The sequence below is a fragment of the Rhinatrema bivittatum genome, chromosome 3, assembly GCF_901001135.1.
Source record: "Rhinatrema bivittatum chromosome 3, aRhiBiv1.1, whole genome shotgun sequence".
Taxonomy (NCBI): Eukaryota; Metazoa; Chordata; class Amphibia; order Gymnophiona; family Rhinatrematidae; genus Rhinatrema; species Rhinatrema bivittatum.
The window spans coordinates 536,159,806-536,173,994 of NC_042617.1; the positions used below are offsets into that span (position 1 = coordinate 536,159,806).

At 43.9% G+C, this 14,189-nt stretch overlaps 1 protein-coding gene across 1 annotated transcript in view; it reads right to left on the reverse strand.

Annotated features, from left to right (window-relative positions):
* LOC115088252 (E3 ubiquitin-protein ligase RNF19A-like) overlaps window positions 1-14,189 on the reverse strand; it is a 96,481-nt gene that overhangs the window by 24,112 nt on the left and 58,180 nt on the right. Inside the window, exons 6-7 of the mRNA XM_029596347.1 lie at window positions 12,803-12,917; window positions 917-1,054 (exon numbers count right to left, since the gene is read on the reverse strand). Of these exons, the coding sequence (XP_029452207.1) occupies window positions 917-1,054; window positions 12,803-12,917 (253 nt within the window). The remainder of the gene's footprint in view (window positions 1-916; window positions 1,055-12,802; window positions 12,918-14,189) is intronic.

Sequence of the window (14,189 nt, forward strand, 5' to 3'; positions counted from 1 at the left end):
ATGATAATGTTTGGTACAGCTTTTACCAAGAAGATGTTCTGGATTGTGGGGATGTGTCAATGTGTACCCTAGGCCTGCATCTACCATGGCACCAGTTACCAATGTGGCTATCAGCTTGTTGTTTATTTGGGGAGATTATTCGGAAAGTCTATAAACATACTTCACCTCCTCTTAGCGGGAGATATGAAAAAAAAATGCAAAAGAAGTAACCACACCCTTTATACAAGAAGGATACTTCTGCCTGAATCTGGGACGGTCTCCACCTAATAAAAGTAAGGGCAACCCATGATCTGGGCTATTCTTAGTGAGATATCTGAGCATGATAGTTTCATAATCTCAGGATGGTCATCTCTATTAATATTGTGCCTTTTCAACTACATCAGAGACCAACGTTTTTTTGAAAGCCTTAGGGATGTGACCTTTTGAGAAACAGTTTCTTTTTTTTTTTTTAAACAGACTGAAGGACCTAGGAACTGTCAGTTTGCTACTACTCCACAGGTGACCCAGGGATGGGAAGTTTTTCAGGAGCTGTGGCCCTGGTCCCTGGTTAGAGGCATGACTAAGCAACAACTGCTTGTCTGGGTTCCAGTGAGCTTGTGAATCCTGTGGGCCTCAGATTTGTGCATATGCCTCAGATGGGGGTCCTTGATGGAGTCTAGTTCACACCATTGCTGTGAGCCTCAAGAACTGCCATCACATGGCTGAAGCAACAGCAGGAGGTAGCTGCAAAGGCGGAAAACTAGCTGGAAAAAGGCTAATGACTATGGAGAATGGTCTGACTGTGGCTCAAGCCTCAAATCTGTAGTCTGAATGCAAATGGATAGGGTTAGGAAGATCCCAATAACGTCCAGAAGCATAGGAAAAGATGGTGGTGACTCCTGAGGGTAGAAAAAAAAAAAAAAAAGAACAGACTCACATTTCATTAGGTTGTTTAACTCCAGCACACCCTGGTCAGCGGAGTTTCCATGGCTTCCTCTGCACCTCCACCTGTTTCTGCAGATAGACAGCATGACAACTCCATAGATGTAGGTGAGCACCAGGGGCACGCCAACTCCTACGGAAAAAAAAGCAACCAACATGGGGACAAACAATATGCAAGTGTGAAAAAGACTTCCAGGGCCCCACTCTCTGCTCTTTTGGCAATCTCATTAAGGTGTTACCCTGGTGATATAAGCGCTGCATATAAATGAGATGTTCACATTGTCTGTGTGTGTGGCTGATTCGCTCACATCTACTCAGCTTATTTTAACTTGTTGGCATCACTTTTATTCAGAGCTAGCTCTAGGGCAAATGGCACCCTGTGCAAAAATCATTGGTGCTCCCTACCAACCCATGAACTGATCCCTGCTCCTCGGGGGCAAAGAGTAAGGAAATCAGACTGGGAGGAAGAGTGAGAAGGGTTAACCCCCTCCCTCAGATTGACATGGATTAGCAGTGGTGGGCATACTTTATCTCTCCCTCTGGCCTCGGCATTCTCCCCATTCCCTTTATCATTCCAGTGTTGGCCTTAGAAATATAGAAATACACATTCTCTAGATATAGAAATGCTGCATCTACAGAATAAAAATAAATATTTTATCACTTTTCATCAATTATGTATCCCTGGATCAAACATCACCAGCAGAACTGAGCCAAAAAATCTCCAACACAAATTTCAAATTTTGTCTAAATAACCAAGAAATAGAGCACATCCCTAGACTATGCATATCTTGGCATGCCATTAACTGTATCTGGCAACTTGGCTATAAGGCATTACAAGAAAAACTCCTAAGGACCCTATATGCACTAGAGAAATCCCTGGCCAGTTCTAGCCACACAGCAAAACTATTTTTTAAATAATTTGTCAGTACTGCTTCAACAATTTTAGAAAATGGATACAAGATCTTAGTCTGATATTTGACACCTCATAGATTATCAAAGTCTACCTACAGGTGTCAGTTAAATGTTGAAGACAAATTCAGAATAAAGACACCATAAAGCATAAATAGAAATGTGCAGACAAAAGCTGAACTGGAAATCGCCACAAGCCACAGATGCTGTATTCAGTGCAACATTACCATTCGTCATAAAATAAACAATAAAATTAAGAAACATAAATTGTGAATCATAGTAGCAAAACCTTACTAATAAAAAGAATAAATATTTCAAAGTATCTGAGGAATAAACCATCCAATAATTTAAAAAAGTTATACATTTCCCTAAATACCAATAAAATATTTCAAAACAGCAGACACCAAAATAACACCAAAATTAATAAGGATTAAAAAAAATCTCCTGTTCTCCATACGTGAAATCTTTTTATTTCCAGTCACGCTGAGATTGTCATGGATTGAGGGAAGTAGTGCCATACAAACTTTATTTTCTCTCTCTCTCACACACACACACACACAAGGATCCACCTACTACTATCTCCTGCAGTCTATAACAACAGATTGCTAAGTCTGCCTACGGAATACATCAGATTGATACTCCTATCTGATTGCTCCTTCCATTAGCATAGTGGATTATGACAGGTCCTTCTTAGTTATGGCATTAAGGCCGCGAGGAACCATCCTTTTCAGAGACAAAGAAGAAGTCAGTTCCTGCGGGAGATGTAGATGGCCTGATAAATCCCCGATCTAGGTTTGCTTTGATATATCGAGTCATAGCCTCTGTCTCAGGAAACGATAGGTGGTAAATCCTGCCACGTGATGGAGTGGTGCCAGGCATCAGATTGATGGCACAATCATACGGCTTATGAGGAGGTAATTCTTTGGCTTTTGTCTTCGAGAATATGTTAGCATAGTCCTCATATGGTGGTGGCAGATCTGGTAGAGACACTGCCACCAGTAGTGCTGATGGTGGTTGAACTTAATCCAAACAGGAGTTGTGGCATTGTGGGCTCCACTTAGAAAATTGTAAGGATTCCCAATCAAATTGCGGTAAATGGCATTGCAACCAGGGAGGCCCTAGGACAATAGGGTGGATAGCCTTTTTGATAACCAAGAAAGTGATACTCTCTGCATGAAGAATCCCGATGCGAAGTTGGAGAGGAGCTGTGCTGGTGGTAATAAGCCCCGGGAGGGGTCTCCATGGATGGAAGATATAGTCAGTGGATTCTCCCAGTTCACTATTGGTAAATCTAAAGAGTGAACAAGCACCCTTTTGATAAAATTTCCCCCAGTGCTGGAATCAACAAGGGCTAGCATGGAGTACTCTTGCCAGTCCGATTTTAGGGTAATGGGCAGGATGAGTTGGGGAGCAGGCGTGGTAAGACCCAGGAGCATCTCCCCTCAGGCTCCTAGGTTCATCCATTTCCCGGCTTCTGTGGGCACTTGCGCTAGGTGATGTCCTGCACCACCGCAGTAGAAGCAGAGGCTCAAGGTATGGCGGCAAATCCTCTCCTCTGTCTCGAGTTGGGTCCATCCTAAATGCATGGGTTCTTCTGTTCATACCAAGCTAGGAGTATGAGGAGTCAGATGCCATTTCCACTCAAGGGTGAGAGAAGGCAGGGGCCAACAGCACTGGCCGACGTGGCTTTTCCTCCCAATACTGTTGCTGCAGACGACGGTCAATCCAACCGGCCAGGTCAATCAGTTCGACCAAAGAGTCGGGTAACTCCCGGGTGGCTAGTTCATCTTTTATTCGGGAGGATAATCCCTCCAGAAATATGCACCGAAGACTAGCCTCCCTCCAATTTAGTTCAGTGGCTAAAGTCCTCAACTCAATGGCGTAGTCCATGAGCAGGCGTGCCCCCTGGTGAAGATGTAACAGATCAGAACCCGCCACAGTGAGTCGTCCAGGCTCATCATCAAATACCTGCTTGAAGATTTTAATGAAGTCCTGCAAATTTTGTAGTAAAGGATCTCCACATTCCCACAAAAGAGAAGCCCATGCTAGGGCCTTCCCATCCAGGAGAGAAAGGATGAAGGTGGTCTTGATAGAGTTGGTGGAAAACTGTGCTGGATAGAGGGCAAAATGCATAAAACACTGGTTCAGGAATCCGTGACATTCGGTTGGATCCCTAGTATATCGTGGTGGTACTGGCAGACAGATCATAGGAAGTGCAGCAGCCATCAGAGGAGTTTCCGGGAAAGCAATGGGTGCCGGAGCCACCGCGGCAACAAGCCAGGTGCTGAGGAGTTCCAAGGAATTTGACAAAAGTTCCAGGCACTGTTGTTGCTGCTGGATTCTTTGAGCCAGACCAGGAATGGCTTGCAGACCTAAGAGATCTGCCAGGTTCATGGCCTCAGCAATCTGTTATTCACAATGGCCCTTGGGCTGAGATGAGATCGGTGCAACCTCCAAAGAAGAACTCCACAGGTCCTCACCATCAGCAGGCAGCGTTGGTCGATAGCAAAGCGTGAGGTGATCCAAGTTCTGGCTGACAGCAAGTAGGGAGGAATCAAAGAACACTCCCAGATAGGCAGGTGGCAACAGCAAATCGTGAGGCAGTCTGAGATTGGGGCAGGCAGCAGGCAGGAGAGAACTGAAAAACAATCCAAGACCAGGCAGGCAGTAAGCAGGGAAGAACTGAAGAACAATCCAAGACAGGGCAGGCGGCAAGCAGGGAAGAACTGAAGAACAATTCAAGACAGGGCAGGCGGCAAGCAGGGAAGAACTGAAGAACAATTCAAGACAGGGCAGGCGGCAAGCAGGGAAAAACTGAAGAACAATTCTAGTCAGGGTAGGTGGCAAACAGGAAGTCGAGCGAGGGACAGACCAGGTCAAACCAAAAGAGAATTCTGAAGCATGAGTCAGGATAGGGCACAAACAACCTGTTGCTGAGGCATCTGGTGGCGACAGAGCTGCCCTTAAGTAGGGGCAGCTCTATGACAACATTAGGAGGCGCCGCCGAATATTCCTGTAGCTGGCCCTTTAAAGACCTGACTACCGTGCATGCATGCGCCTAAGCAGTCAGCATCTTGGTGTTCCCGGCACGGCCTGGCAGCGTATTTGGGGTAGGTTGTCTGTTGTGCAGCACGGTGAGGGCGGCCAGCCAAGGGACGCGAACGTGACTGGCCAAGGGTAACACATTGGAGCAGTATAACTAAAAGAAATAACAATCTGTTATAAATCAAGCCACTAACCAATACCAAATATCCACGAGGCATCAAATAGACTTATCCTGGATAAAAATTTCCAAGTGCAATGGGTCTACAAATATAAATGTATTACCCTGATACAAAATTATGCACTTAAAAGGGAATTTAAAAAAAAAAAGGGGCTCCTAGAGACATAACATGAGGTTTTAATTGAAAAAACTGCCTTCTCTTAATCTGAGTTTCTCTCAAGACATCAGGGAACCCCTGGACCTTATATCCACAGAATAAGGAGTTTTTATATTTAAAGTATTGTCTAAAGAAGATCTCCCTAGCACTAGTTAAGGCAAACAAAATAATAAATGTAGATCTAGTGGGAATATTATCATTAGATGTTTGCAAGAAAAGAGAAAGATCAGGGCGAGAGAAAGGGCCAGAACCTTGGTTTCCCCCTCCTCAGCGCTTAGAATTCTCTTTTTATCTGGAATATGAAAAGAACTAGATAATAAGAACTTTTTATCTGATAAAAATTGAAGAATATCAGACGCATATTTCTTAAACAATTCCTCATCACATATTAAACAAGAATAAGGAAATTACTTCTTAATTTAGTAGCTTTGGAGCAAGTGGGCTTTGTGAAAGGCAGACATGCTGTAAGGAAGATAATGGCATCAATGGAATATTGTAGATGGAATAAGATTTTTTCCTTATTAATAAGTTTTGATGCTGAAAAGGCATTTGATAGAGTTAGTTGGGTATTTATATTTGAAACTTTAATTAAATTCAATATTATGGGAAATTTTGTACAAGGCATTGGGCCTTATATCATCAGCTTTCTGCAGAAGTGAGGATTAATGGAGCTTTTTCCACTACAATTGAATTACAAAGAGGAATTAGACAAGGATGCCCATTGTCAACACGTTTGTTTCTTCTGTGTCTTGAGCTGCTTCTTCAATATAATAGACAAGATCAAAAGATTTCTGGGGTTAAAATGGGCTCTTCAAACTTAATATTGCAGCATTTGCAAACTACATTTTGATAAATGTGTTGATACTAATCGCGGTCCCCTGTCTCTTTTGGTCACGGGGTCTGGTCGCGGTCCCCGGTCTCGGCGCTTTTTAGAGACTGAGGAGGGTGGTGCGGTGTTTCAGATCGTGGCAGATTGTTGCTCCTTCGGGGCGGGCGGGTGGCTGGAGCCGTCGTGGCGCTTGCTCCGGGAGGTGGGCGCCAGCGGGTGCTGGTGGCGTTTCGGGTCGGCAGGCCGAGGCGGATCGTTTGCCTGCGAATCTTCTTTATTGGATGTATGCGCGAGCAGCAGCTGACAATGTCATCACGTTCCGGATGATGACATCACGTGGGGGTTGGGTATGGCCGTTGTCAGCGTCTCTGGTTGCTTTGGCAATGAGTCTGCTTAGAGTAAGTAACTGTCAGGGTTTTCTCCGGTGGATTCTTGTTTTTATTATTTTGTTCTGCTGTGTTTTTTCCCTTCAGTCTCATTGCCTGTGGTCTCAAAGTGTGTAATCTCTGGACTGTATATTTGGCTGAGTTTTTAAAAGAATAAAATTCTATTTTCTATGGTTATATCTGGAGTCATAGCTACCTCAGTGATTTATGCTTTAATTGTTAGCCTGGATCATCAGACTACTGTTAACCCTGAGATAATCAATCTTGACTTAGATCTTCCTGGACTTTTTTTCTGCTAAAAGACTTTCTGGCAAGTCCTACTGGCTCTGGTACCCAAAGGTACAACCTGCGGGGAGCGTGGGCTAGTAAGGTGAAGTTCCTGTCTAAGCTATTAGTATTGTCCGCATTCCGGCTGGAGGTAATTCTAAGGGATTTTCCTTTAGTAGTTCCATCTACCTTCTACTGGCTCAAGGGTCCACATACATAACAATTAACAACATGTTACTGATCCCACTGATTCTTTGCAGAGTATTATGCAGGGATTTTCCAGATATGGAAAAGTGGCCGGCCTGAACATCAGTGAAAATAAATCTGAGGCTATGGTTCTATTCAATGAGATGAAGAACCTGTGGGGCCCTGAATTCCCTTTAAAGTAGGTGTGTGATTTTTTTTTTTAAATATTTGTGAATTTTTCTGTCCAGGTATGTTTCATCCTTACAATCTGGAAATTTTTTTTCATTTGCCTTCTAACACGAAATTGTTATTGAGACAGTGGACTAGACTTCTGGAGGTAGATATTCATAGCTTAGCCATGATATTCAGCGACCTATCTAGCTAAATTCTAGCTGGCTAGCTCTTTATCCAGCTAGAATTTAGCGAATATGTCATGGGTGTTCCTGGGGCAGGCATTAGGCGTTCCAGGGAGGAGGAGAGTTAGACAGTGAACCTAGCCGGCTAACTCTGGCCATGCTGTAGGCAGGCAGGTCTAAAAAGTTAGTCAGATTTACTTCAGCTAGTTTTTATGATAGCCGGGTATATGCACCGCTGCATATCCTAGTTAAGTGGATAAGTGTATCCGGCTAATTTAACTAGATGCTCAGCAGCTGAATATGGACCCCCTGATATCTTTGACGGGGAGAATACATCTTCTGCATAGTGTGATTCTTCTTACATGGCTATATGCTTTTCAGCTGCTCCCCTTGCATTTGACAAACAGAGAGGTAGCCTTTGTTCACAGGGGGATGTTGCAGTTGGACACTGCTGGAGAAATAGTGGACCCTTGGGCCGGCCTATCTAGGGTGACAGGGTAGGCCGGGGGGTGGAGCCACAAGCAGGACGTGTTCACCCAGGAACCAGGGACCCCCCGGGAGGAGCCCGTAGGGTACCTGGTCCTCGGGACTCGGAACTGAGACAGAAAGTCCAGGGGCTGAGATAGGCTTAGACCGGGACCAGAGCAAGCAAGAAGGATAGGAAGTCCAAGGTACCCGGAAGGCAGGGGACCGGCTGTACAGGGCCGAGGGCCGGCTGAAGGCAGGGCAGTGGGCGGCTGCGGAGTCTGTAGCAAACCGGAGGCTGAAGCAGGCTGTAGGCTGAAGCGGAGTCGGTAGCAAACCGGAGGCTGAAGCAGGCTGTAGGCTGAAGCGGAGTCGGTAGCAAACCGGAGGCTGAAGCAGGCTGTAGGCTGAAGCGGAGTCGGTAGCAAACTGGAGGCTGAAGCAGGCTGGAGGCTGAAGCAGAGTCGGAAACAGGCCGGAGACAGAGGCTGGCTGCAGGCTGAAGCGGAGTTAGAGGCAAACCGGAGTCGGAGGCAGGCAGCAGGCAGAAGCGGAGTCAGAGGCAAACCGGGGTCAGAGGCAGGCAGAAGCGGAAGTCAGAAACAAATCGGAGTCAGAGGCAGGCAGCAGGCTGAAGCGGAGTCAGAAGCAAACCGGAGTCAGAAGCAGGCAACGTGGAGATCACCAGGAACACAACTAAGAACAACTATGGAGTTGTGAACCTCGTTGCAAGGCGATGAGAGAGAGTTTGAGCGCCGGTTATATTGGGACTTGGGCATGACGTCAGCAGCATGGGCGGGGCCAGGCTTCCGGGGGCTGAGCGCTCAAGACAGACGTCCTCGTGTGCGCGCGAGACTGAAGGGAAGCAGGCACGTAATGGCAGCCGCCACGTGGAGTCAGAGAAGCCCCCGGGGTCCGGAGCGGGCGGATTGCGGTGATCCCTGAAGCGGAGGTAGGCGGGTTTGGGCCTGAACCGGAGGGAAGCGGTAGAGACCGCAACAGGGGGATACAGGAATTGTTTTGAAGGGGGAAAAGTGCTAGAATTGCTTTTTGTACTCTAATGAATCCAATTGAACAGGGAGGTTCGGATTACCCAGATTTAAGTAGTACAGTATGCCCTGCAATATGAGATACCCTGGGTATTAGCTATATAATTCATCTATCATATACCAGTGGAAGTAGAACGAATGTTGGTCAAATCCCTACAGCTTCCTTATATATTGCATGCTTTACCCTCTAAGATTTCACCCGTCACTAGACTGGCTGGTTTGATTCAACCAGTAGTTAAAACTTGTCGGCTTTGTAGAAGTTTGCAAGTGAATTCTAGGGTTTCTCTTATTTACCTTTTAGGGATTTATAATGAGTTTCCTCCTGCATTACAATCTGGGATGTTTTTAGTTTTGGCCAATGAAAGGTATTTTTCAGCATCTCTTCTTTTTGGAATTGATGGGTAGGTATTATCATTTCAAGAATTCAAAGAACAATATTCAGTGGATAAGACACATTTTTATGCCTATCTTCAAGTCGGGCATTATGAGGTCCATATTCAGTAGGACATTTAGTGGATAAGTTATCCAGCTAAGCTTAGTCGGATAACTTTTCCTGGATATTTAGTAGGATAAACGTCCCACTGAATATCCCTGTTTAAACTTATCCGGCTAACAGTAGCCAAATAACATTAAACATAACTGTATATTCTTTAGAATATTGTCGGTTATGTATTCAAAAGCCAGCTAGCAATGGTAGAGGTGCCCGGCTCGGAGCACGGTAGGATGCTACTGCAGTTCGGACTGAAACAATGCTACCTATTAAGATACAGGGGAGTGTAAGGGAAAGAGTAGGGGTGGGCACTGGGAGGGCAGCATCTGCAGAGTATGAAATTTTAAAGAAAAAAAAACTAGGAACCAGGAACAGGAGGTCGGGAGGGGTATGAAATTGCTTTGACTCGCGGCACTCATAGTTTTTATTAAACTTAGAGATGAGGCGTGCCGGCAGATTCAGACCCGAAGATCCTTTTGAAGTTCAGGTGGGAGGGAGCAGGGAAAAGGTTTGGGCCTGTAGTCCTGCAATGTTTTGTTTTTTCTTTTTAAATCAGGAAAGCTACTTAACCTGCTATATTCTGTTGAATATATAACTGATTAAGTGTAAAGTTATCCGGCCACACTTAGTGGGTTAAATTGAAAATTGGCTGAGTTAACAGGATAACCTTATCATGCCCTGGAATGTCCTCAGAATACTCCTTTTTTTATCCAGCTAAATTATAGTCAGATAATGACTTATCTGGCGATAACCTAGCCAGATAACTGGCTGAATATGCCAAAACCTGCCATTTAGATAGTTAACTTTCAGTTATCCATCTAAATGGCTTTTGAAAATGGATCGCTACATTTCCTCTTTGAATAAGTCAGACCTTCAGGGACATATGACTAAAAATGTAAAAGCATTACTAATATAGAGAATCAAGAATTTCACACAATTCTATTATTTTGCAGAGCTTTAATGTATAATAACCCAAATAATGTTTGACAGAATTTGATACATAAATGGCAAAATGAAGTAGGCTCTAGATTAACCGCATATCTGTCTTGTTTCACAACAATTAAACAAGTTTCGGATAGCGTTCAATTAAGAGAAACTAAATATAAGTTTCTGTTGAATATTTTATTTCACAAAACAAAATGTTTAAAACATTTTGGGGTCGATGCAAAACAATGCGCTCAGCCGAGTGCACTGTTTAACCCATGGTCGGATGCGTGTTTTAGATGCATGTCCACAGCTCCTTATGCAATAAGGAGATTAGCACATCCACAATGTGCAACGCGCCTTGAAAATAATAGCGCTCATCTCATGTAAATGTATGTTGATGAGGCTATTAGTTAGACACACCACATGCAAAAAAAAAAAAATGTGCGTCCAAACTGCACATTTCTGAGCACCCCAAAAAGTTGTACAGAAAAGCAGAAAATACTGCTTTTCTGTACATCTTCCGACTTAATATCCCACGCTTGTTTACCCAGCCTGTGCAATTCAGTCCTTGTTGGTTGTTGTCTGAATATAAATCCTCTTTTCTTCATTCCCCCTGCCGTTGAAGCAGTGAGCCGCGCTGGATATGTATTCCAAGTGAAGTATCAGGCTTAATTGATTCTGGGTAGTAAGCACCGTAACAAGCCATAACAAGCAAGCTACTCCCCTGCTTTTTTGTGGATGCAAATCCTTTTTTCCACATTTCCTCTTGCCGTTGAAGCATAGAGAAATGTTGGTGTCGCATTAACTGTGTGTATGTTTATTGAATAAGGATATTGATCTCCAGGTAGTATCCGTCATTCCCGCAAGCCACCCCCTTGCCTCTTCTCTTCATTCACATCCTCTAGACTTTATGGATCCACAGTGTTTATCCCTCGCCCCTTTGAAATCCTTCACAGTTTTGGTCTTCACCACTTCCTCCGGAAGGGCGTTCCAGGCATCCACCACCCTCTCCGTGAAGAAATACTTCCTGACATTGGTTCTGAGTCTTCCTCCCTGGAGCTTCAAATCGTGACCCCTGGTTCTGCTGATTTTTTTCCAATGGAAAAGGTTTATTGTTGTCGCGAAACACCGGCCGCTGTCGGGCTCAACATTTCAATTACACTTGTGGGAACAGATGAATTTTGTATATGATTTTTTGAATGGTCATTCTGAAATATTTAAAACAAAGTCATTGGACTTGATCATACCGCAAATGACGAGTAGTCCGGACGGCAAGTTGACATACTGCCGTTGTCAGGTTTGTTGATGCGGTTTCACTTTCATCAATATATGAACGTTGGTTGTTAGTCACAGCACTGAGAGAAACAAATATTACACAGTGTCCTTTGTTGTTGGTTTTTTTTTTTTTTTTTTTTAAAGTCTGCCATGTTTTTGCCCTACCAGTGTTGGAGGTGAGTGGGCCTGCCTGCAAGACGGGTGTTTCCTTTCTCTTGGCTGTTAAAATATTCCTACAGCATATTCTTGGCTGTTAAGATAATATCTTGGCTGTTAGCATAATATCTGTTAAGATTATTATTATTATTATTATTTGTGATTTTTCTATACCGGCATTCACGGAGTTCGTATCATGTCTGTTTACATAAAACAAGGGGTGAGCAATACAAAACTATAACTTGAATGTATACATTACAACTTATAACAAATTATAACAAGTGCTCAGAAGAAGAAGTTACAATAAAACAGGGATGATTCTAACTGGGAGTAAAAGAAGAGGAAGATAGAAGTTTAACAAGAGGTAGAACTTTGCGGTGATTGTTAATGACTATATTAGTTTAACGGAAGATGATCAGTCTTGTTGTATTTAGTGTAGGAGAATCAGTAAGGGTCCGGAAAGGCTTTCTTGAACAGCCATGTTTTAAGTCTTTTTCTGAAGGTTGGTAGACATGGTTCCTGTCGTAATTCTAAGGGGATTGAGTTCCATAGTGGTGGGCCTGCTGTAGAGAATATCTTGGCTGTTAGCATAATGGCTGTAAGCATAATATCTTGGCTGTTAAGATATTCCTACAGCATATTCCTACAGCATAAGATATTCCTACAGCATATTAACAGAAAACAGCCTGTTTTCTGTTAATCCTGTTAATTGTAATTAATACTTATTAATACTGTTATTTGTAAAGCCTTGTTGCTAATTTTTTGTTAATGGTAAACCGCGGTGATGTATATCTTTACGTACTGCGGTATATAAAAATCTCTAAATAAATAAATAAATCTATAGCTGAGGCACATGAACCCCAGATCCTTCCAGAACTCTGCACAAGTGCGCCTTTTCAGTCGGTCATTGGGTTCCACTGCCTCGTGGTGATTGGGTAGCCCTCCTTCCCTTGGAACTATGGGAACTGCCCTGAGGGGCAGGAGAAAAGAATAGTTTTCATAGCAGGATGCCAATTTTTTGTTTGTTCTACCGCTTCCACTAACTGTTTAAATTTATATGGTAAATTACACAGAACCTCAGTCTTGCAGGTTTCACCCAGAGAAATTGGCAGACTTTTTCCCCATTTGTTATTGTTTTACCTTTTCTTAGAGCAGATGGAAATGGGAATATTTTTCTCTTGCACGGTGAAAAGGACGTGTCCTTACCCACAGTCACTGCAGCAATCACAGGGGAGATAAATACGGATAGGAGAACCCCGCTGGCAACAGCCAGGCACTGTTTGCATAACGAAAGGTTGCTCTTCTTACTCCGGTTGAACACCTGGCGGGATAAGGAGAGAGAATAGACTGGTTGCCCCATCTCAAAAAAAAAAACAAAAAAAACAGCAGAACTAGAAAAAAGTAGAGACTGGTAACAAAATGATAAAAGGGGATAGAACCTCTCCCTAATGAAGAAAGGTAAAGAAGGTTAGAACTCTTTAAACTGGAGAAGAAACAACTGAGAGGAGGTGTGATGGATGTTTATAAAATCATGAGTGAGGTGGAATAGATAAATAAGCAGGGCTGGATTCACATTTTGGGTGCTGGTTGGGCTGTGAGGGAGGATTCCCCCTTCCCCCGAATTAATTGGAGGGTGCAGGGTAGGGGGGGGGGGTTTGACTCCCTTCCACCCCCTTCAAAGACATCAGAAGTACCAGGGGGGTTAGGGGAGTGGAGAGGGGAGCAAGGGATCCCAGATTGCTTCTGTCCAAATCCTCTCCTCTCAGGTCCCTGCCCCATCTCTCAGCCACTTTTTACCTAATATGATGGCTTCCCAATCCGGCAGCAGCAGCAACAACTTCGAAAAAGAAATTCAACGCGGAGCCTCCAGCCACCCATCATGTGTTCAAGGCCCTGTGGTTGCCCCACCCTTCCTCCCACATGGGCTTTCTGTTACTATGGAAACCGGTGTGAGGGGCAGGGCTACTGTAGGGCCTTAAGAACATGATGGGCAGCTGGAGGCTCCACACTGATGTTTTGTTTTTCAAAGTTATTGTCTCTGCCAGATCAGGATGCCACTGCCGTAGATAACACGCAGCTGGGAGGCAGGCTGGGATAGAGGCATGGCAGTGGCAATGTCACTCCGGCACCTTTCAAGATTTGGCACCGGAAGCAGCTGCCTATGTCTAAATCTGGGCCTGTAAATAGGAAACAGTTATTTACACATTCCCAAGACTAGGAGACACTGCATGAAACGAACAGGGAGCAGATTAAAACAAATTGGCCAAAGTATTTTTTTATTCAATGCACAATCAAGCTGTGGAATTTGATGCTAAACAACATGTTCAAGGCGTCTAGCAACACTCTATCTTTTTATCTTTTATTTAAATTTAATATACTGCTTGAAAATCAAAATTACTTAATCAGTGAGCAATAAAAACAGATATACTGCAATCGAATAACATTCAAAGACATTCTGACTCTTCACTGTCTCCCTGGCCTGTCTCTGCCATGTCTCACTCTCCAACTGTGGTTAATGCAACTACTTTATACAAGTGTCAGTATCTGAAGAGTAATTATGTAAATAGGCTTCCACCTACCCTAGGCATTCCTG